General features: G+C 52.2%; 6 protein-coding genes across 7 annotated transcripts; 2 read left to right on the forward strand and 4 right to left on the reverse strand.

The window, feature by feature from the left end:
• Positions 1-640: 640 nt before the first annotated feature.
• rho-3 (rho-type GTPase-3) lies at positions 641-3,236 on the reverse strand. Its single transcript, XM_960647.2, has 5 exons — positions 2,406-3,236; positions 2,239-2,289; positions 2,124-2,173; positions 1,975-2,064; positions 641-1,903 (listed from the first exon to the last, which is right to left on the reverse strand). Exons 1-5 carry the CDS (start codon positions 2,456-2,458, stop codon positions 1,524-1,526), a joined length of 624 nt encoding a protein of 207 aa, XP_965740.1. The 5' UTR covers positions 2,459-3,236; the 3' UTR covers positions 641-1,523.
• Positions 3,237-4,711: 1,475 nt separating this feature from the next.
• NCU00599 (37S ribosomal protein Rsm22) lies at positions 4,712-7,665 on the reverse strand. The gene has a single exon (XM_960646.2). It carries the CDS (start codon positions 7,463-7,465, stop codon positions 4,853-4,855), a length of 2,613 nt encoding a protein of 870 aa, XP_965739.1. The 5' UTR covers positions 7,466-7,665; the 3' UTR covers positions 4,712-4,852.
• A 31-nt stretch (positions 7,666-7,696) lies between these two features.
• Positions 7,697-8,838, reverse strand: NCU00598. 2 transcript variants are annotated; one of them, XM_011394491.1, is made up of 3 exons: positions 8,588-8,838; positions 8,095-8,525; positions 7,697-8,031 (listed from the first exon to the last, which is right to left on the reverse strand). In XM_011394491.1, the coding sequence occupies exons 1-3, from the start codon at positions 8,664-8,666 to the stop codon at positions 7,888-7,890; spliced, it is 654 nt and encodes a 217-aa protein (XP_011392793.1). In that variant the 5' UTR covers positions 8,667-8,838; the 3' UTR covers positions 7,697-7,887. The 2 variants fall into 2 exon arrangements, with proteins under 2 accessions (XP_011392793.1, XP_011392794.1); XM_011394492.1 differs by having other exon boundaries at positions 7,713-8,525; positions 8,588-8,773.
• A 175-nt stretch (positions 8,839-9,013) lies between these two features.
• Positions 9,014-11,026, forward strand: NCU00597 (deoxyribose-phosphate aldolase 2). Its single transcript, XM_960644.2, has 3 exons — positions 9,014-9,172; positions 9,517-10,019; positions 10,084-11,026. The coding sequence occupies exons 1-3, from the start codon at positions 9,143-9,145 to the stop codon at positions 10,598-10,600; spliced, it is 1,050 nt and encodes a 349-aa protein (XP_965737.1). The 5' UTR covers positions 9,014-9,142; the 3' UTR covers positions 10,601-11,026.
• A 320-nt stretch (positions 11,027-11,346) lies between these two features.
• On the forward strand, positions 11,347-13,577 carry NCU00596 (lipoyltransferase). The gene is made up of 2 exons (XM_960643.2): positions 11,347-11,556; positions 11,651-13,577. The coding sequence occupies exon 2, from the start codon at positions 12,196-12,198 to the stop codon at positions 13,348-13,350; it is 1,155 nt and encodes a 384-aa protein (XP_965736.1). The 5' UTR covers positions 11,347-11,556; positions 11,651-12,195; the 3' UTR covers positions 13,351-13,577.
• An 88-nt stretch (positions 13,578-13,665) lies between these two features.
• On the reverse strand, positions 13,666-18,566 carry NCU00595 (ubiquitin thiolesterase). The gene is made up of 6 exons (XM_960642.3): positions 16,541-18,566; positions 16,338-16,424; positions 16,206-16,269; positions 14,434-16,134; positions 14,012-14,337; positions 13,666-13,792 (listed from the first exon to the last, which is right to left on the reverse strand). Exons 1-4 carry the CDS (start codon positions 17,255-17,257, stop codon positions 15,002-15,004), a joined length of 2,001 nt encoding a protein of 666 aa, XP_965735.3. The 5' UTR covers positions 17,258-18,566; the 3' UTR covers positions 13,666-13,792; positions 14,012-14,337; positions 14,434-15,001.
• Between the last annotated feature and the right edge of the window lie 1,077 nt (positions 18,567-19,643).

Raw genomic sequence — 19,643 nt, forward strand, 5'->3', positions numbered from 1 at the left:
TGAAAATTGGAATGTAAGTCTACAAAGGAACAGGGGTAATCTTCGCCAATGAGGACGAATTTGGCCACTCAGAGGGCAGGAATTTTCTGTGATCGCTCTCTTTTGGTTGCAGAATCGACCGAATCTTTTTAGTGCCCGCTGACGCCATTTGGGAGGGACCCGCTTTGGCCGCCGTCGCGGCAATGGATGAACCGCAAGAGTCGGCTGTCGGTCCATGCTTGATCAGTGCATGCATGGGGTGGTTACAGAAATTTCGGTTTATGCTGTTGAACAATAGTGTATACAAAGGTAGTATAGATTGCTCACGATTACACCAATGCTATTTGATAGTTCATACAAGTCTTGTTTACTTGATTACTAGTCCGTATAGGACAGGCATGTAATTCAACCGGCTCTGCAAAACAAAGATACAGTGCATGTTTATCCTTCAGCTCGATTGGTAATGAACTCCTTGCCAAGTACTGTACGCACTGCAATCTCGCTGCTTAATCGCCGCTTGGAACTGTCAAACGATAAGACTGATAAGAATCCGCCATATGTCCGCGGGCCATGACCGGAGATGCTCGAGTCAAGATTGGCAAATACCCGACACATTATCTACCTCATGGAACTTGTTATTATAGCCTTTAGCAATGGGGAGTTCGGAGATGCTCAGTTACTCGATTGAAAGCTCGACTTCCGCGACAAAAATATCAAGCCAAGGGTACATATACACACGAGCGTCTGTTCTAAACTGGCAGACCATGATACAGGGATTTGGCACATATCGTAGACTGTTGCTATGGCCACTGAACATCAGCACCCCATCCTAATAATAATGCTCAAGACAGTTGTTACATAGACCTCTTAACATCAAATCCACAACCACGAAAACCCAAGCTCTCAGCGACTGCTCAAGCAGCTCAATTAGCGGTTGAACACAGCTATATTTTCCGCTGTCAAACAAATTTCCTCCAGCGCAACCCTATGCCACTTCAACCTTCCATGTCGTGTGTTGAAAGAGTTCCCCGTCCATCTCAACATGTCTTCAGAGTCTTTCCCCACTAGCCCGTCCGTATATGCAGATTCCAGAAAATCGACCAAATTATGTACAATGCAGAAATGAAAAATAGGAAAACAAAACTTTGCTGTTGTAAACTCCAATTTTCCACCAGTCACCACCCCGACAACACGCCGAGACAGGATATTGATAACTCGAAGAGAGGAGGCCAGAAGATGCAGTAAGACAAGAGCGAAAACCGGTGGCGGAAAACAAAAAAAAGTTGGTAAGGGAACCACTGCTGGTTGCGAAATCGTGTGCATCGTAGACAAAAACGTCCGGTATCGGCGTCGTAAAGGCGTCCTTCTTGGGCGATAGCGTGAATGAGCTGGTCGGGGAGATAAATGTGGTTGCCCGTGTTTGCTAGCGGTGCTCTGATCTGCGTCGATCTTACGTATAAAACACATTGTTGCCTAGCATCGAGGCAATGCTCGAGAGGACGGCCTATGCTGGGGCCATAATCCGGGTTGTTCGGTCAGCCGTCTTACATGACCACGCACTTCGACTCCTCCCGGTCCTTCTTCACTGACAAAGCGACACGCGCTGCTTCGGTGAAGGCTTCGTTGACTCCCCGGTTTCGCATGGCGGAGCATTCGAGATATCGAAGGGCCTTGATCCGGCGAGCCACTTCCAGGCCCTGGTCGTAGCTGATCATTGGCTTCTTCTCACGTTGAGCACCGTCCTCGTTGGCTCCGCCATCCTCTTCGTCCTCGGTCGCCTCGCGCAGGTCGCACTTCAACGCGACCAAGACAATCTTGACGCCCGGGCAGTTTTCAGCAATCTCGCCTTGCCATTTGCTTTCGACGTTTTCGAGCGAGTCCTTGCTGTCGACAGAGTAGCAAAGCATGATTAAGTCGGTGTCATCTAGTACACCGCAAGTCAGACGTCACGCACATAACATGGTTAGCGGCTACCGGGGAATGCGAAGAACCTACCGTATGATAGACTTCGTAGCCTGTCAAATTCTTCCTGGCCGGCGGTATCCCACAATGACAGTTCAATATGGACATTGTCGACGAAAATGTCTGAGTCAACATTAGTATCGCATTGGAGGACGCTTCGGTCACTTTCTCTGCAAACGTACCGTGCACATAGTTCTCGAAGACTGTCGGCTCGTATACAGTGGGGAAATAGCTGGACGGGAGGTTGAGCGTGAATTCTTAGATTGCGAGGCAATGGCGGTTCAATCGCAAACATACCCTCTTGTGAAAACGTTGAGCAGTGAGGTTTTTCCGCAGGCACCATCGCCGCTGTTGCCAAGAGTTCCGGTCAGCAATTGATCTCATAGCCAGAGTCTCTCTCTACGCATTGAGATGTCGCCTCGATCAATCCGATACGGGACGAGATTGGGGTGTGTTAAACTCACAGCAAGACGAGCTTGCGCTGCACTGTTTTCGACCCTCCGAGTCCGCAAGGCATTTTGACTGGTTTGTGAAGAAGAAAAGAAATGAGAAGTTGTGCTGTTGCAGTATTGCCGTTTCCGAGTCTCGAAGAAGGGCGACGCAGTGGATTGGTGGACCCCCTTTAGTTGCGTCTGGAGCTCGATAATGAATGTCCCCAATTGGCTTTCTTCAAAGAAAAGGGTTACCGGGATCGAATATGAGAATAAGGATGGCAGGCGACTGAAAGGCAATAGAGACTCTGGAGTAACGAGCCGCAGACGTTTAACTATATTTCGCTGGAAGTCGCAAACCGATTGATAATGACGAAGTGGAAAGAGGGGGGCGGCGGCGGCGGCGGCGGCGGAGCAGAGGCTCGATGGGGGTTGCAGTGGTGTCGGTCGAAAAGGAGCCAAACCAGAAAAGTAGAGGAAGGCCGATACGGGGTTTCTGGGGTACAGCAACGGGGAATGCTGGGCAGGTCGTAATCGAGGGAAAGTAGTTGGAAAACTTGAAACTGTGTCGTTGTGCGTATGCCGCCGCAAGAGAGTGTGAGTCGCTGGGAGTGAGGCAGCGGGCGGGGGGAGAGAACAGGACGGGAACGGAAAGAAGGGAAAAGAGAAGGGCAAAAAGGGATCAGGAAGTGCAGTGGAAAAGCGAAGGGAGTTTGGTCGACAGCGTATAAAGTGAAGGAGGCAACTTGTGGACGAAATTGAAGTCGGAGATGAGGTCAGCGAAATTGGAATGGAGCGAGGCAGGACTCGTCGGTCGACCTATTCCTCCGCACGGTGCAGGGGGCGTCCGCTGGCCCATTCTAGCGGCCGCTGCAGTTGCAGTTGCAGTGGGAGCTGAAGCTGAGCCCATAACAACTGGAACGGGTCGGTTTGACATGGACACAGGCAGCCACACTGCCCGGTGCATGCCTGCAGACAACCGGGCCTGTAAGCGGGGGTTGTGCTGTGCGCCCAGCACAAATCGTCAGCAGCGAACAGGTGCGCTCCAGCCACTCGTTGTGCGACAAACTGGCCAGGCTGGCCCACCCCAACCTTCCACCTAGCACGGAGCCAAGTTGCCATGCCGTTCGGGAAGGAGAAGAAGACTGTGGGGCCAAATACTCGCTTAACACTGGCAGGCTATTTGATATTCAGGGATCAATCTCGAACTTCGGTCGAAACCGTCCCTTGCAATCCAATTCATTTATCCATCCATCTCTCTGATTTTGACTTCCTTACCTTTTAGAGTTTTAGATAATGCCTTTCCACTGGCTAGACTAGTTGACTGAATGATCACGGCACAGAGACTACGTATATACTCCAGCGCTTGAGTTTAGATACCTCGCCCTGACACGACCCGAAACCTTTTCGGTTTGCAGTGCTACTTCGTACTATGACTATGCTGTTGCACAAACACGATGATCAACTTAGGCTTGATCAAACATCGACAATCCCTCTTCCTCAACCCAACTCGCCCTCACTTGCAGCACAACGTTGTTACCCACACCAGTCTTGCAGATCGGGCGAACAATGTCGTGTAGTGTATTTCCTGGCTACGCGCAGCATTTGAGCATATGAAATCCAGGCACGAGTGCGTCATCTTGACACAGCCCGGAACATCTGGTCTCATGTGCCCTCCAAAACCAATTGGCTCGTGGATGGAATGAAAGGGTGCGCACCTAGGTACCTACCTTAGGTACCTTGTGCAGCAAGGGCGAGTGGACACTAGCTTGGTCGTTGTTTTATTGAACAAAGGGCTGACGGGACGGCACCAATCTGGAGACGTGATGAGACCTGACAAGTCGGCCAAGTCTGTTATGCCAACTCTGCGATACTGCCTGACGACTGGGGTTTCGGTTTGCTTGTTTTGGCGAACTGGATATAGAAAAAGTCTTGCCACATTGACTGGATGTGGTACATGACTGGTAGGTAGCTTTTAGAGTTCAGCCCATCAAGCCACCATTCGCATTCGCAGGGAAATACTTATCCATGGCTTTTGGATCAATGCCCCACACACAGCAACAGCCTCGACGATAACCCCGGATTTGGCAACCCGGGAATGAGAGACGCAAAATGTCAAACAACATTGATGGCTTTATTGGCGCCTGCACTATACCAGAAATTTCGCACGAACAAGAAGTGTGACGATCTGCCTTGCCCTCAAGGTCATGTTCCCAAACCAAGCAGCGTGGGGCACAAGTGGCTGGACTGAGAGATTCGCGCACCTCTTGCAATTACGTAGAAGCCATGGGCACACAGATTGAAGTCGTTCTAGCTTCTTCGAGTTGAGCAAAACTAACCCAAGGAAATTCACTGACTTATTGCAAAGAACATTCGCCTTTGTAATTTTGATATTGCTTCCAGAGGGTATCGTAAGGACACCTGCTTTCCGTATCTCGCGTCCATGTATCTTACACACTGCGGCTTTGCTCACTTCCCTTTTACTTCTTGTCACCGAACAATCCCTTCTCCAAAAATCCTTCCGGGAGTGGTGCCCGCCTGAACTCCTCATCCTCAATATCATCAGGATCGACATACTTCCCATGATGAGGATCATCCTGAAGCTCGTCCATAAGGTCGTTCATCTTGACCTTCCTACCATTCTTCGTCCGCCTCTCGACCGGCGCTCTGCCGTTAGGATACTTCTCGCTGGCAGCCAGGATTCTGTTCGTGTTGGGATCGACCGTAACCTCGACCACTCTAGGCTTCTTCTTGCTGCCGAGGCCAGCAAGTTCACGGGAGCGAACGCCGCCGTCGCCCGCGTTCTTGAGACCCGTAGCGAGGTTCTCGGCATTCTTGCCGGCCTTGCCTAGACGGATTTCACGGCGGGTGCGAGTCTTCGCTCCCAAGGCCCACAGGTCACCCCACTTGGCCTTGCGGGCGTCATGGTACGCCTGCTTGGAAAATGACTTGGGAACCACCCAGCGCTCAATGGTGCCAGCTGGGGTGCAGAGGTCGAGCGTGACGTGACCCTTGCTCTTGAGAGGTGGCATGACGTTGCGCGGAAGAGAAAGAGCGTGGGGAGTGCCGGCTTCAACATCTTCATAGCCCTTGAAGGCACGGTCCACAGCTTCTGGACCTTGGAAGAACGATGATGTAGAATCGGTCAAGTTAGATCCAGTGGACGAGGATCTTACCCCGTCTGGGTGGGCGCCTCTGCGAATGGCGATGTAGCTAAACTCGATGTCCTCGTGGTTACGATGCGAGGCACCAAGAACTCTCTGAAGGAAAGAAGGGCGGATGAATCGTTGACTGAAATGGCAGAAATCCTTGCGGCCTGCGCTCTCTCCGGGGGTCAGGTACATGGGGCACTTGGTATGGTTCGTGCAAGGGGCAATGATGTGGCCGGGTTCGCGGATGCGTCCCGATTCAGGAACCGCTGTCATATCCTCGCCAGTCTCCGCAGAAACGGGCGGGATGATGAACTCGCTAAGCATCCGGTCGCGGACATCAGCCACAGCCTCGAAGCCCCGGGGATGACCCTTTTCCAGAACAATAAGAACACCACCCTCGGGATTAAGCATCGTCCAAAGGTTGTCGATGAAATCCTTGCGTTTATAGGCCTTGTCGAGTGGCATTAATTGATGTGAAGCGATGATGACATCGAAAGCCTTTTTCTGCCCGGGTCCTCCTCCAGACTCGAGCATGCGCTCAGCTCCCTCGGCCGAATGCAAATAATCGGGTAGTCGGGGAAGGAATGTCGTGTTGTGAAGAAACCGGGACACACGTTGTCGCAGGTTTTCGGAACCCACAACGACAGTCTTCTTTCCAACGGGTTCGCGACCTAGAACCTTGCCTTGCTCGCGAAGAAGCTCCCACTCCGCTTGAAGAACCTCCTGCCACGCAGCAAGACCCGCTCCACCAGCGCCGACGTCGAGAACTCGCGGGCCCGTACCGTTGGTAAGAAGTCCCTGAAGCCAATCAGAGCCAAGGCGCTTGCGGACCTCAACCAAAATGCTGGTAGTAGTGGCATACAGACCAGGGAGTACGGTGGTGATATAGGTGTCTGCCTCGATCGCGCTCATCCTATGATGGCCTGCTTGCATTGCCACAGGCTTTTGTCCCAGGTTCTTCTTCGTTGCCGGCGTGGCCGGTGAATGTGGAAGTCCCGGACCACCAAAGACTTTCTCAGCATGTTCGCGGACATGGCTCGGGTTGGTGCGGCTAAGAAGATCTTTAATAGGCTCGGTAAAGGTTGCCTTGGGAAGAAGCAGCGTGCTTGGCTTGGTCCTAAAGATGCCGATGGCGGTATGTGAATGAACTCTGTCGTTGATAGATTGCTCAGGCAAGAACCGCTCTTCTTCATCCTCTTCGATGCCCTCTTCCTCTTCATAGTGCCCCACCTCTTCCTTTTGTTGGACCTCCTCTTCCTCCACAATCTCCTCAAGCGGGCGAAGACTGGCCGCCTCAAAGTCCCTTTGCAGTCTCATCAGCGCAGCAAACTCGCGCTTGTTGTTGGCCGTTACGTTCAGATAATCGATCTGAGCCTCGGTAAGAGGGCGTAATTCTGCGACGGCTTCTACATCGCTTTCTTCCACAGGAGGCTGCTCGATGGTGTATTCGACCTCTTCGAAGTGTCCAGACTCGGTTTCCGCAAACAAAGTATGCTGAGGCCCATTTTGCCGCCCAGTATTGACACCGCCAAGTTGAGGTATTCCGACATCCTCTGGTACTGTCTCGCGAAGTGGTGCGCCGTATAGTCGCTCATAGATCTTGTATTCTTCTTCTGTAAAGTAGCCATAGGGAAGCGTGTGCTTGAAAGTCTGACGTGCTTGGCGTACGAACGTTTCGGCATCGTATTCGGCATCTTCGCGGCTTAACTCGGGTTCTGTCGAAGTAGCGCCGGCAGTTTTTTGTGTCGCTTCTTGGAAAACTGATCTGGTGGAAGATAGATGTCGAACCAAACCGCGACGCGCTGCGGGACTGGTGGGGGATGGGCGTAAAAGTGGCCGGGCAGCCACCCTGGTGCGCTGCTGCAGAAGAGCATCGTAAAAGCTCAAGACTTGCTGCCTACAGCCAGGGCATCGGTTTTGAAATCTGCCCGCCGATAGCATGTTGAATCGCCGGGACTTAAGGATATGTTTGGTCGTGGATATTCAAAGGTTTCAGGACAAGAACAAAAAATTGCAATTATCTTCGTCGCAGAGAAGGGTCCTCTGACTATCCTAAAGTTTTAGTGGATACACGGACCACACGTTTACACGTGACAGTGACCTATCACCGGCCCCCTATTTACACGAAGAGGGGTTGTCACGGTGGCAAATACGTGGGAACATGAGAAAAGACAACGAATAGTACCACGTTTCTCTTGATTAATGGGAAGTATAATTTTCCAAAGGGGCAAAAGAAGCCAGAAAGAATGCGTGAGCGAGGACACCAAAAAAAAAACAAGTGCCGCCCGTCCGGAACGCCCTCGACGCCGTGAACTCCAGCATGCTACCGTACGCTTAACGACACATTAAAACTACCGCTCGGTTTAGTTGCCCAAGTCCGACAACGTCTTGAACGTAGCACGCGGCGCAGGCTTTTTGCTAGCAGCACTCCCCGTATATGACTGTGATTGCGGGGGACTATTCTTCTTGTTGAACGGGGAGCTCTCTGCCGCCTTGTATGGGTCAAGCTGAATGAGGACCTTGTTAGTAAATCTTGTCCAGATTCGAGAGGGGTGGCAATGATCTCTTACCGAAAAGAGAGAGGTGACATAAAGTCCAATGAAAGCTATGATTGTCTTGATCAAGCTGTTGAAATCCCACTTGAAAGGACGGGCCACTGATGTCCCGGGGCGGGACCCGGCTACTCCACTGCCGCCGAGTCGGTGTCCGGCGGTCTTGAACACAGCACCACCACCCGCAGCACCGCCGGCCAACTTGACAGCCTTATCAACAGCGGCCGTAAGAGCTGGCGGGTTGGCTCCCTGAATTGTTTCGATCACAGAGCCGTTGTGCAAAATGAGGAAGGTCGGCATGGCGCGCACGCCATACTGCTGGGCCACTTCCTGCTGGCTGTCGACGTCAATCTTGCAGAATGTGATCTTGTTGGGTTTGGAGTATTTGGCCGACAGCGACTCAAACACTGGAGCGATCATCTTGCATGGGCCACACCAGTCGGCATAGACTAGAAACAGGTCAGCGGCATTGTCATTGGCACTTGTTGTACGGTGGAGTGAAGTGACCTACAGTCCGCAACTACGATGGCTGACGAGCTTAAGATCTGACGCCATTGCGTTGAGGATCCGACTTTAACAGTTGCGCTCATTTCAAACTCTGGGGATTTTATGAAGGTTTCCAGTGATAGAAGCAATCGCGCGATGATGTTTGGTGCGGTAGCGATAAAAGAATGTCTTCTCGTGATCTGGCCTTTGTCTGTATCCGGGAGCCGGGATGACGACGATTGTAGTGTAGTAAGCGCTGTTACACAAGGAGGTTGCTAAGGGGAGGCCAATGAGACTGAGCGGGAGCCAGACCTGGATGCCCCGGTTCCTGTTATTCACAGTAATCCACGGGTTAGGGTTATGATCAATGTTCTAGAATCAGCAGGGTACCTGTGCAGATAAGAAGGCGGTCAAGATTTCCATTTTACTTTTGGAATTCTGCCGCCGATCCGCAAGAATCAGCTTCCAAAAACTCGTGTGTGTTGTCGTCCGTACTACTTGCAACGTGAAATCCGCCGTACAGCCATCCACCCGTTTTCCCAATCAGTTGTTCTGTGAACACTCAGACACGTGCTTCAAGATGGGACCCCCGCAAGATCACTCATACAAGGTAAGCTTTGCGAATTTGTGTTGACGAAGAGCTTCGGCGCAAAGGATCGGATACTTTATGATCTCGGCCATGGATGATATCATGCCCCAGCGCCCGGTGATGATGGAATTCAAGGAAGTGGTATTGGCACTGGTGACATTGGCCTGTAATTCTGGGTAATCTTGAGACAAAGTCATATCCCCATTCAGCCTTATTCTTACTTTGTCGTCCATGGCTTTCTTCCCATGCGCATTTCATTCCTGTTCATATCTTCCACCTGTTTTCTTCCATATTTCTACCATATCTGTTCTCCCCCAGTGACCTGACCGACGACTGACCTACATGATAACTAACTTTTGTCACAGAGGCGGCGCATTGAGGCCGACGAGACTCCTAATTCCGGACGCCAACCATCTTCCCTCAGCGCAGCATCTGCCAAGCCAGCACGTTTCAAGCCTACCGCCGCGAGAGATTGGACCATCTCAGTCGCGGTACCTACTAGTGTCATCACCGATTGCGTAACTCGTGAGCAAAGGACAACATGGGCAGGCCGTATTGCGAGAGCCTGCGCGGTTTTCTCTGTCGACGAGATTGTCATATACGACGACAGCCCGGTCGAGTCTCGACCTGCAAGCACCGATCACGAAGGCTATACCGGCGATGTGGACCCCGCGCACTTCCTCGAGCATCTCCTCAACTACCTCGAAACACCGCCCTTTATGCGCAAGCTCCTGTTTCCCATGCACCCGAATCTCAGGTCCCAGGGTTTGCTTCCGAACCTCGACATGCCACATCATCCGTATAAGGGCGAATGGATGCCGTATCGCGAAGGCTTGACACTGGAGGCTCAACCCAAGGGTGGCAAGGGGTAAGCTTCCCCTGGTTTGAGGTGTCCCTGGTGCAGACACGACAGTTGGCTAACCCCATTGCAGAACCGTTGTCGATATTGGCCTCGAAGACACAGTCACCATTGATGAGGAGCTCCCTCCCAAGACACGAGTTACGTTGAAGATGCCCGTGGGCGAGTACGGATCACCAGAACCTGTCCATCCCGCGGTTCCCAGGACCGAAGGCGGTTACTTCTGGGGTTACACAGTTCGCAAGGCCGCGACACTCTCCGATGTGTTCACCCAGAGTCCTTACGAAGAAGGTTACGATTTGAGCATCGGTACATCAGAGCGTGGACAGTCCCTGCACAGAGCTTTTCCTGAGCACAAGGAGGCCAACTTTACCCATCTTCTCGTCGCATTCGGCGGTCCGCGCGGCCTCGAATACGCTGCCATGAATGACCCCGAGTTGAGCAAGATTGGCATTCATGGTCCCCGTACGAAGGAGCTGTTCGAACACTGGGTGAACGTCTTGCCCAACCAGGGTAGCAGAGGTATCAGGACTGACGAGGCTATGTTGATAGCCCTCACCGGCCTCAGGAGATTGTGGGATAACAGCTGATCGGACTACTAAGGCTTTTGTTTTCAAGATTTTAGCGTTAATAACGACATACCCATTGCAGCTGAAAGGAAAGATCATATTTTCCAGAAATTGATCCAGTATTGTCGACATACATGATGAGAGCGTGCCGGTAGCTAGAGGGATGGGTAATTCGACCGGTCATCGACACTTCTTGAAAGCTACTGAAGTTTGAGCAAGGGGACGCAAGCAAGCCACTCATGCTGAAGGATGCATGAAGAACCGAAAACTAACGAGATATATTGAGCCGCAAAAATAAGAGACAGGGAGTGTGTCTTTGGGCATACTGATGGCAAACTAGGGCCACATATTACACGTATCGTCTGCTTAGGTGAAGCTGAAGAGTCGTGTATATAGTAAGGACACAGAAACCCGAAGCAGGAGAATTTCATCTTTGACGCAGTTGAGGCATAACAATACCCCTCCTTCCCGCTAGTCAGCCGTCAATTTTGTAGACTTGACGCGTACGTGGTCGAACCTTTTCTTATCGCATCAGAAGTTGCAGGTAGTGTAGGTGGTTGGGTATAGAAACTGTGTGCAATGTGGCCGTGCAGTCAGCCTCGAAGAGGGAGGGCGTGAACGTAAAGCAAAAACGATGCCAAGTGGAGGCTGCATCCCGTCTTTAGCGCGAATCGAGCCCGCTGTGGAGTTCAAGGTACATACCGACATAGTGTAATGTAGTGTAAGGAACGGGACGGTGGAGTTTCCAATCTTCACTTTGTGCCCCAACGGAAAGTCAGACCACTGCACTTCTTGCACTTTTGTCTTCCTGTTTCGACTGATTATCGCGGTTGTATATTTTCAAGAAACAGCCCTCGCCATGACTGCTGTTGCCATTGGTTTTGTCGACCTTGGGGCCCAAGGCAGGAGGGGGCACTGCTGGATTCCTGCGTCAGTGTCACCCAACTGGCGCGTGCCTGGCTTGTTCCTTCCTAGAGGTAGGCCGATCGTAGTAGCGCAGCCCTGCTAGCAGGCACGGCATAGCTACTTAGTAGCGTACAGAGAGAATCGTTGCACTAACGAAACCGACAGAAAGCAAACTACGGATCCACCGCGCGCAAGAAAAGAGACCGGAGGAAGGAGTCGGGGCAATGGTCGGTTTCGGGGAGGTGAAGACAACTTCCGTCCGGAGACATACTTTCATACTCCGCTTTACGGAATCTACCGCCGTCCAGTGACCGGCATCACGTTGACCATAAGCAGGAGGAGAAAACAGAGAAGTTGATTGGCCTTGGACGCCATCTCTTCTTGTAAAAGTGGAATAATACTGCCCCACTTCTACCCACGAAGGGAATGGAGATCGCTCGCGAAGGTGACCCGCCGTAAGATCCATCTCATGTACTTAAGTACTCGACCTACTTGAAGGAGTAAAATGCTTGCTCCCAGTACATACCGCGCCCACGGGCTTGGTTGTATTGTACAGGTTCATCCGAAAATGAGGACGGAGATCTGACCATCCGATTCCATAAACCCACTATCCCATATCATCCATCGGGCAATCGCATCACATGCACCATAGCATTTTCACATAGCGTCACATAACCATATCAGCCGGAACCAAGACAAGACAAACCGACATGCATCTCCTGCATCTCCGCCTGCCCTACCGGGCCCCGTCTCTCTACCCTCCCTACGCCCTAGCCTCACGCCTGCAAGACCACCTCCGCCGCTCCCTCCTCGACCTCAAGGACAACCGTCCGGGCTCGAAACCCTACACGCCAACGATTATCTCCTTTACCCCCTTGCCCACCTACACTTTAGGCCGGCGCCAAGCCAGTCCACTCACCGGTGATGAAGCAACACGTCTATCAGCGCCCGTGTATTACCCATCTTCACCCTTAGCTTCGGGGGGGTCGTCCCCATTAATGTCAGCACCAATTCAACGAATAGATGGGGAACACGGAACAGTCAAACTCCCAGTCTCAATCCTTCACTCCCCCCGTGGCGGCCTAACCACCTACCACGGCCCAGGGCAAGTCGTCCTCTGGCCCATCTTGGACTTGATTTCGTCTCAACACAACAAGTACACAGTGCGGTGCTACACGCGTCTCCTAGAGAAAACGACCATTTCCACTCTTTGGAAAGCGTTTGGTATCCATTCTTTCACGACGGACGATCCGGGGGTTTGGGTTAGGAGTGGGGCTGCTTGGGCACCATCACCAGAGGAGACCGGGGAGGGGGAGAAGACGGAGAAGGAAGAGAAGGGGGAGGCATGTGCGCTGGCTGGAACTACTGAGAAGTCTTTTGTAGGTGAGGATGAGGGTCCGTTAGCCAAAGTCGCCGCCTTGGGCGTCCATCTCCGCCGCCACGTCTCCGGTCTCGGTACGGCCATCAACGTAGACATGCCCGGCCCGGAAGTCACGAGGGAGGCACTCAATCCGTGGGCGAGGTTTGTGCCATGTGGCTTGGAGGGGAAGACGGTGACGAGTGTTAGGGGGGAGTTGGACAAGGCCAAGGGTAATCCGCAGGCCACGCAAAGGTATGAGGGGATGCTGAACCCGCCTGCTGTGGCGGGTGCTTGGGCGGAGAACTTAGCGAGGAATATTGGGGTTGAGGAGGTGAAGACGGTGGGGGAAGATGAGGTGGTGAGCTTATTGGAGGAATTGGTTAGTGGGAAGGCCACACAAGAGGAGGTGGGAGAGGAGGAGAGGGAGTTTGTGAGGCTGATTAGGGAGCAATTGGATCGGGAGGGAGAGAGGGGGGCGGGAGGGGAATCTGACGGTGGGAAGTAGGAAGCAGGGGGGGATTTTTACTTTCTTCTCGTAGATGAAGGCCAATATCGTACAGAACGAACTCAAATTCACGCATATAAAAGAATTAGAGTGATTCAGAGGGGAAAAAGAAAGGAAAGAAAAAAAAAAAAACGCATAGCGTTGTATCTACATATGTACATGATTTACAACCGCTTGTGACTATGACAAAATAAATGGTATTGTGCCAATCAACGGTGGACAAGGATGCAACCCAATGATGCTAGCTACCCTCCTGGTACACAAAGAAAGTACCTATCCAAGGACAGGGAGTTATTGGTGTAACGGGCTCTTTTTCGTCTCTCCAACGGTGAACTGCTGCTCTCTGTTGCGAATCTGGCTGTGGCTTGTAGAAGCATTTCCACCAGGCTGCAAACTCTCCTCTACCAAGACCTCGAAATAAAGTAGTGTACCTTCCTTCAAGCTACAGCGGAGCCAAATCAGCGTTTTGTTTCCCAACCGCATTTCATCAGCAGACAATACACAGCTGACACAACCACCCCGGTACTAATCTTAACCCCGCCCTCACGAGCCGCCATAACAACAGAAAATGAAAATCCCATCCAGGACCCACGCGCTGGACGCTGGACCTGGACTGGGCGACGACTGGCTGACAAACACAAAAATGGACCGGTTAACGTACCCGGAAATCACAGCCCCCCCTCCACCCCTCCTTCTTGCTTTAGCTCCAGGTCCTCCGATATCCCATCTGAGTACCACCACACCACAACGGCATACAATACGGCACAGGCACGACACAACCTGCCTGTCATGCTCACCACATGCTTGATGAAGTGTCACTCCTCCCATTGGAGATTTGCCCACTCTTTAGCGCTTACGGTAGTTGATTGTAGCACTCACTCCTCTGATGGTCGTCCTTTCTTGTATGTGATTCCAGAAAGAATCTTTGTACATCTATGCCAGATGGACTTTTGTTTTAGGGGGTGGGTTGTACCGATTGGCGGTCAGCTAGATCGTTAGTTATTGCTTGAGGCTGCCAAGGACCGACTGGATAATCAAGGTGGATAGGGGAGACGGGAAAGGGCAAGGCAAGCTAGTACGTACATGGTTGTCACTGGACTCGCGTTACATGATCGTCAGACATGACGGTTGTGGCATGTTGCCATGCTTACCATACTGTAGGAGAACCAGGTGGTTGGTTTATGCTCATCTTCCAACTTATTCCTTTGCGCAGCAAATTTAAATGAACGGCAAAGCAGGTGTCGATGACAAAAAGAAGAATCACGAGGTTAGACATACCGCGTGGAACAGTAGTCGTAGAAAGTAACATTGCGCCAGCTAAGCTCCTCGAAAAGAACGCTCGTCGCTTTTCTTGAAAGTCTCGCCTCTCTCTCTCCTCCTCTTTCTCAAACTCCCGTGTATAACCCTGTTGCCTCCGACCTTTGCGGAAGAAGAAACAGAAAAAAGGAAGAGAAAAAAACAATGCGATATGAATACCCAAACTCCCCTGATGCTGGCCGCCGTCATTAAAACCCCAGAGAAAGCGCAATATTTTCGTCCAGTTCCGGTTGTAAAGTGGAATGGGGTAAGCACCTCTTCGAGGCCCTTTTCTATATGCCTTCACGGCCTCTCAGATGCAGCCGTAATGCTCATCCTCACGATAGTGAGCCATCTATACACTCCCTCTCTTCCGCCCGCTCCTTGGTGGTGGATCATACTCGTCATTCTCCGGTTTGTACTCCTCTGGTTGGAAGTTGGGGTTATTGTAATGCGCAACGTTGAAGTGACTGTTCTTAAATGTCGACGTCTGGAACGTCGGTTCGCGCCACGTGTCGTTCTCAACATACTCGGGCATCTGGCAGTATTCGCTAAACCTCAACGGATGCGTCTGCTGAGGTGGTGGCGGTGGAGGAGCCGCTGCGGCGATGGGTAGGGGGGTGGCGACTGGCTGGAGTGATTCCGTTCCGAAAGGGGCAGACATCCAAGATGGTGTCGGGGCTTGGGTGAACGGCGCAAGCGGCGAGCCAAGCGATGGCCCAAGCCCAACGCCCAGTGCCCCAAGTGGCGAGGGAGAGGAGCTGAAGCCTGGCAGTGCTGCAAGGAGGTCGTAATCTCCCGCGGCTGTGAACGGCGGAGCGGATGTAATCTCATACTGGGGGATGGTGGCTCGGAAAACCTGGATGTTCATAGGCGCGGGCGGAGGTGTTGGGTCCACGGGGTAGAGAATGTCATAGTGGTCGGGCCGGTAAAGTAAGCAGATGACGGGGTCAAGGGGAGATGTCGGCTGGCTGATTGCCTCTTCGGGGAAGCTGTAGGTGTTGACCTCAGAGCCGGGGCTACGGTCCAGATAAGCGACTCTCAAGACGAAACCAACGGGCTTCAGAAGTATGCTGACCAGTGCCTGCAAGCCCAGTTGGTCGATCTCAATATTGGGTACCTCGATAACACGCTGACAGAATTTTTCAACACTTTCATCCGTAGTGATGAAGGCTTCGTGACTGCCGCGATTCTCTTTGAGCCAGGAACTTGCGAGCAGGCGAAGGTGGTAGATGATGGCGTTGGATTTTTCTGCATCGGTGAAGGCGTGCATAACTTCGCTCATGGCTTCCTCGGGGACATTGAGCTTGTCCGAAATCCTCTTCAGGAGCTCATCTGTTTCCTCGACAAAATCCACGAATACCATTGGGTCAAAGCCACCGTGGTGCTGGATGTACTCATTAAGGCTTTCTAGACGCTCTCTCTCACCATCCACCTGGGCCTTGTTGCCGAGCTTGATGAGGGTCTCAAAGTAGCCAAAGCCGATTGCTAGAGAGTACGTTTCGTCAGCACTCAAACTCGCGTTATGGGTACCCCGAGCTACCACGACTAAGACTCACCTCTCCAGCCGCAGTTGCCATCCCCCAACATTGGACGGTAATGGGAGTATACCGCGGGCAGAGACTGAGACACAATTAACACATGCCGCAACTTTTTTTTTTTTTTCGCGGTTCTCCAATAGTCTTGCTCACCCTTGTTTTCTGGACATAGACGGGATCGGCTTTGGCGTATTCTTCCGTGATGGCTGTGCTTGGTAATTTGTCGCCAACAGGAAGACCCTATACATGCGTACGATTCCATGTAAGTAACGGCACACATTTGGAGAAACTGGACGAGAGCCGTATAAGGGCGATGACGGCTGTAGGCGAAAACCAAAGCAGCAATAATTTCTTACATTGAGCTCAGGCTGGTACTCCTGGTACCCTTGGGCTGCGGCCAAGTCGCTATGATCGTCGCCGATTGCTTCCATTTTAATGTGATGTTGTTGTTGATGAATGGACGACGGTGATTGATAGCGCGGTACTTGAGAATCAAATCGGGAGTGCTGGTATTGCTGTTGTTGTGGATGTTGATGATGATGATGATGATGATGTTGCTGCTGTGGGGGAAGTTGTGAAATGGAAGCTGGCGAGGAGGGGCTTGTGCTGCCGCCAACGCTGGGAGAGAGCGAATGCGAGACGTATGAGAGCGGGCTGTGCGACTGTTGGTGTTGATGGTGTTGGCTGTGCCCGCCGTGGCTGCTGGTGTGATGCGGTGGTAACGAGTGCGGCGACGAGTGATGGGGATGGAACGAGTTGCCCGCGTGGGTTGTGAACAAGGGTCGGGATGCGGGGCCGCTGGGGACGCTGTTACCGCTGATACTGCCCCTGGGCCCGGCTGGACCTGGACTGAAGATTGCCCCAGTGGTTCCAGGGGCAGCTATTGCTGACCCAACAGCGGCGGCGCCTGCTGCTGTAGCGGCCGCTTCCGCGCCGCCTCCACGTCCAAGACCACCACCACTACCACCACCTCCACCTATTGATGTCTGTTCGAATGTGTAGTCGGGAAGTCCGTGTGCATTACCATATCCCGCCGAGAGAGATATGTACGCTGCAGATTCGGGCTGATACATGTCGACTGTTGATCTTCGCCAACCTCGGAGAAGCTGTTGTATCGTCGCTTGCGCTTGGGGAGGAGATGTCGACAAGACAACAATCGTTCGGAGTTAAGACGTTGAATTGCCTGTGTTCTGTTCTGTATAACGGGTGGACTGCCAGATGAGGAAAGATCTTTAGGTGGTATGTATGGTGGACCTCGTTGCTGTTGATGTCGAATTGCTGAGGGCCGAGGGGGTTTGAAGCGAGTCCACCGCAGCGCGGCTTGTTCGAATGCTTGGCCTTCAATGCACCTCAATGTGGAGAGCAACAATGACAACCCTTGAGTGAATAGGTCTGGAGAAAACAGACCAGACAGACGGAGAGGAGGGTTACGTCGGTCAAGTAACGTAAAACAAGAAAGACTCAAGACAGAGAAGGACAGTTGGAGTTCGCAGCGGACAATAATCGAAATCACTGCCTCGCCGCAAATCCGAACAAGCAAACGGGGATAGATGCGAGTGCTGTGTGGAGGAGTGGGTGGGAGGGCAGGCCAAGTAAGTTAAAGAGGTGAAGCGGAGCAAAGGGAGAAGCAGAGGCGAAGAGAAAGGGAAGTCAAGGGGACCGAGGAGCGGGCAGAGGACAGGAGACTCGGAAGTAAAAGTATTGTATATCCGGGGCTCGCCGAGACGAGGCCGGGCAAGTTGCAACGGCGCTCTGGGGGGAAAACAAAAGAAGGCAAGTTCCAGCAATGCCCATAAAACGGTTTTTAGATTAGTACCAACCATACACACCCCCCATTAAACGCTACAGCAACAGCTGGCCGACCTCCCTACGGCCACACAGTACCTATCACCACGGGTGGGGACAGGTGGTGCGGTGCCATACCATCCAGGATGGACTACATATGTGCTCATTCCACTGCCCAGACTATAGGGTGCAGTTTATTATTGCTTTCTTTTCCTTATTGCTGTGGCTGCCCTATCCGCCGTTGGCCGTTTGGGCCGCTGGCTACTGGTTGTCCGCGTCCCAGTTTTCTTCTCGTCCTCCGCCATCAATCCTCTTCCACGCTGTCGTTGCTGGTTGCTTTTGCTTCCCGCAATCCGGGCCATAAGCCCCAAGCCAGCTGTATCAGCCCAAGCGGGCAGCAAGTCGAGATCCGTGGTTTCGTAATTGCCCAGGCGAGGCATCTCCTCTTCCCACTCTTGTAGTTCTCTCATCTGTGACGGAGGAGAGAGCCTGGTCATGGCTACGATTCGGGTTCAGGAAAATATGTGCTCCGCAACTTTATGTAGTTGTCCGTACGGAATACCCATGGATCCCGGCTGTACGCAGGGCGAAACTGGTGAGAGGGACCTAGGGAGAAAGAAAGAAGAAAAAAAAAAGAAAAAGAAAAAACCAAAAAAAAAAAAGGGACCATCCAGTTTCCCGCAAAGCGTCGGAAGTCAACCAACCCTAGACGACCAGCAAACGCACTGGTCCCCGGAAGCGACGTCTTGGCGGCACCATGGCTCCGTAGTTTTCTGCAACATGACGGGGCCCGGCCGCCGGTGTGCCTTGTGTCTTCTGGCCTCTTTTCCCAACCGCCACTGTAATTGCCCGTCAACTGCTCAACAGAAGAGAGGAAACAGGCAAACAGTGGGATGGTCGCTACAGTTCTGTGATGATTAGAAAAAACAAAAAAGAGGTTGGTGTTGTAGTCTTTAATGAAGCTGGCTCAGCTTTATGATGAAGCGTCTTACATGGAGGTAGTACACTAAGTACCTCTACATAACTGTAATCTGTACCTGTGGAAGGGCTGATCTTGTCTGATGAGCAACAGCGACCTAGCGCATGTTTTTGTCCCCTGATCCCAGGCGCCAATGCGGAGGGCCGCTGCGAAACACCGTGGGATCTGGGGAGCTAGGCAGGCTGGCTAGGATGTGTGTAACCACGGACCACAGCATTTGTCTCTGAATCCCGCTTCAAGTAGTTCTTATCGACACCCCTCTCTAGCTTGTCTCTGTTTCTCTGCACGCCGGGCTGGGCTCAGTCAGCAGAGCAGCTAGGACACTCCAAATGGTGTCGACTTGTAATGCCCGGAATCCACTATGTTTGGCTGGAGCCTTCGGAACGTTTACTTGCCGATATCATTGCAAAAACGGGAAGGGCTCTGGAAAAGGGGAATGCGGAGCATCATCCTCTCCTGGTGATTGCTATTGGTGTCTTTTACTGCATGTATAACGACCTCTTTTGCACGGTAGCGAACCCTTACCTAGCCTGCCTAGTGTACTCGAGTCTTGGAGGTGGTGTGCTGGTGTGCTTAACCTGGTTCTGGGCCACATCACGTCGACTGGTCCCCTTCACATTGGATCTGTCTGGCGACTTGATGATCTGTGCTGTCAAGATGCGTCTTTTCGTCCCCATCCTTGCTGTGTTTAAGGT

Source organism: Neurospora crassa, linkage group I (genome assembly GCF_000182925.2).
Source record: "Neurospora crassa OR74A linkage group I, whole genome shotgun sequence".
NCBI lineage: Eukaryota > Fungi > Ascomycota > Sordariomycetes > Sordariales > Sordariaceae > Neurospora > Neurospora crassa.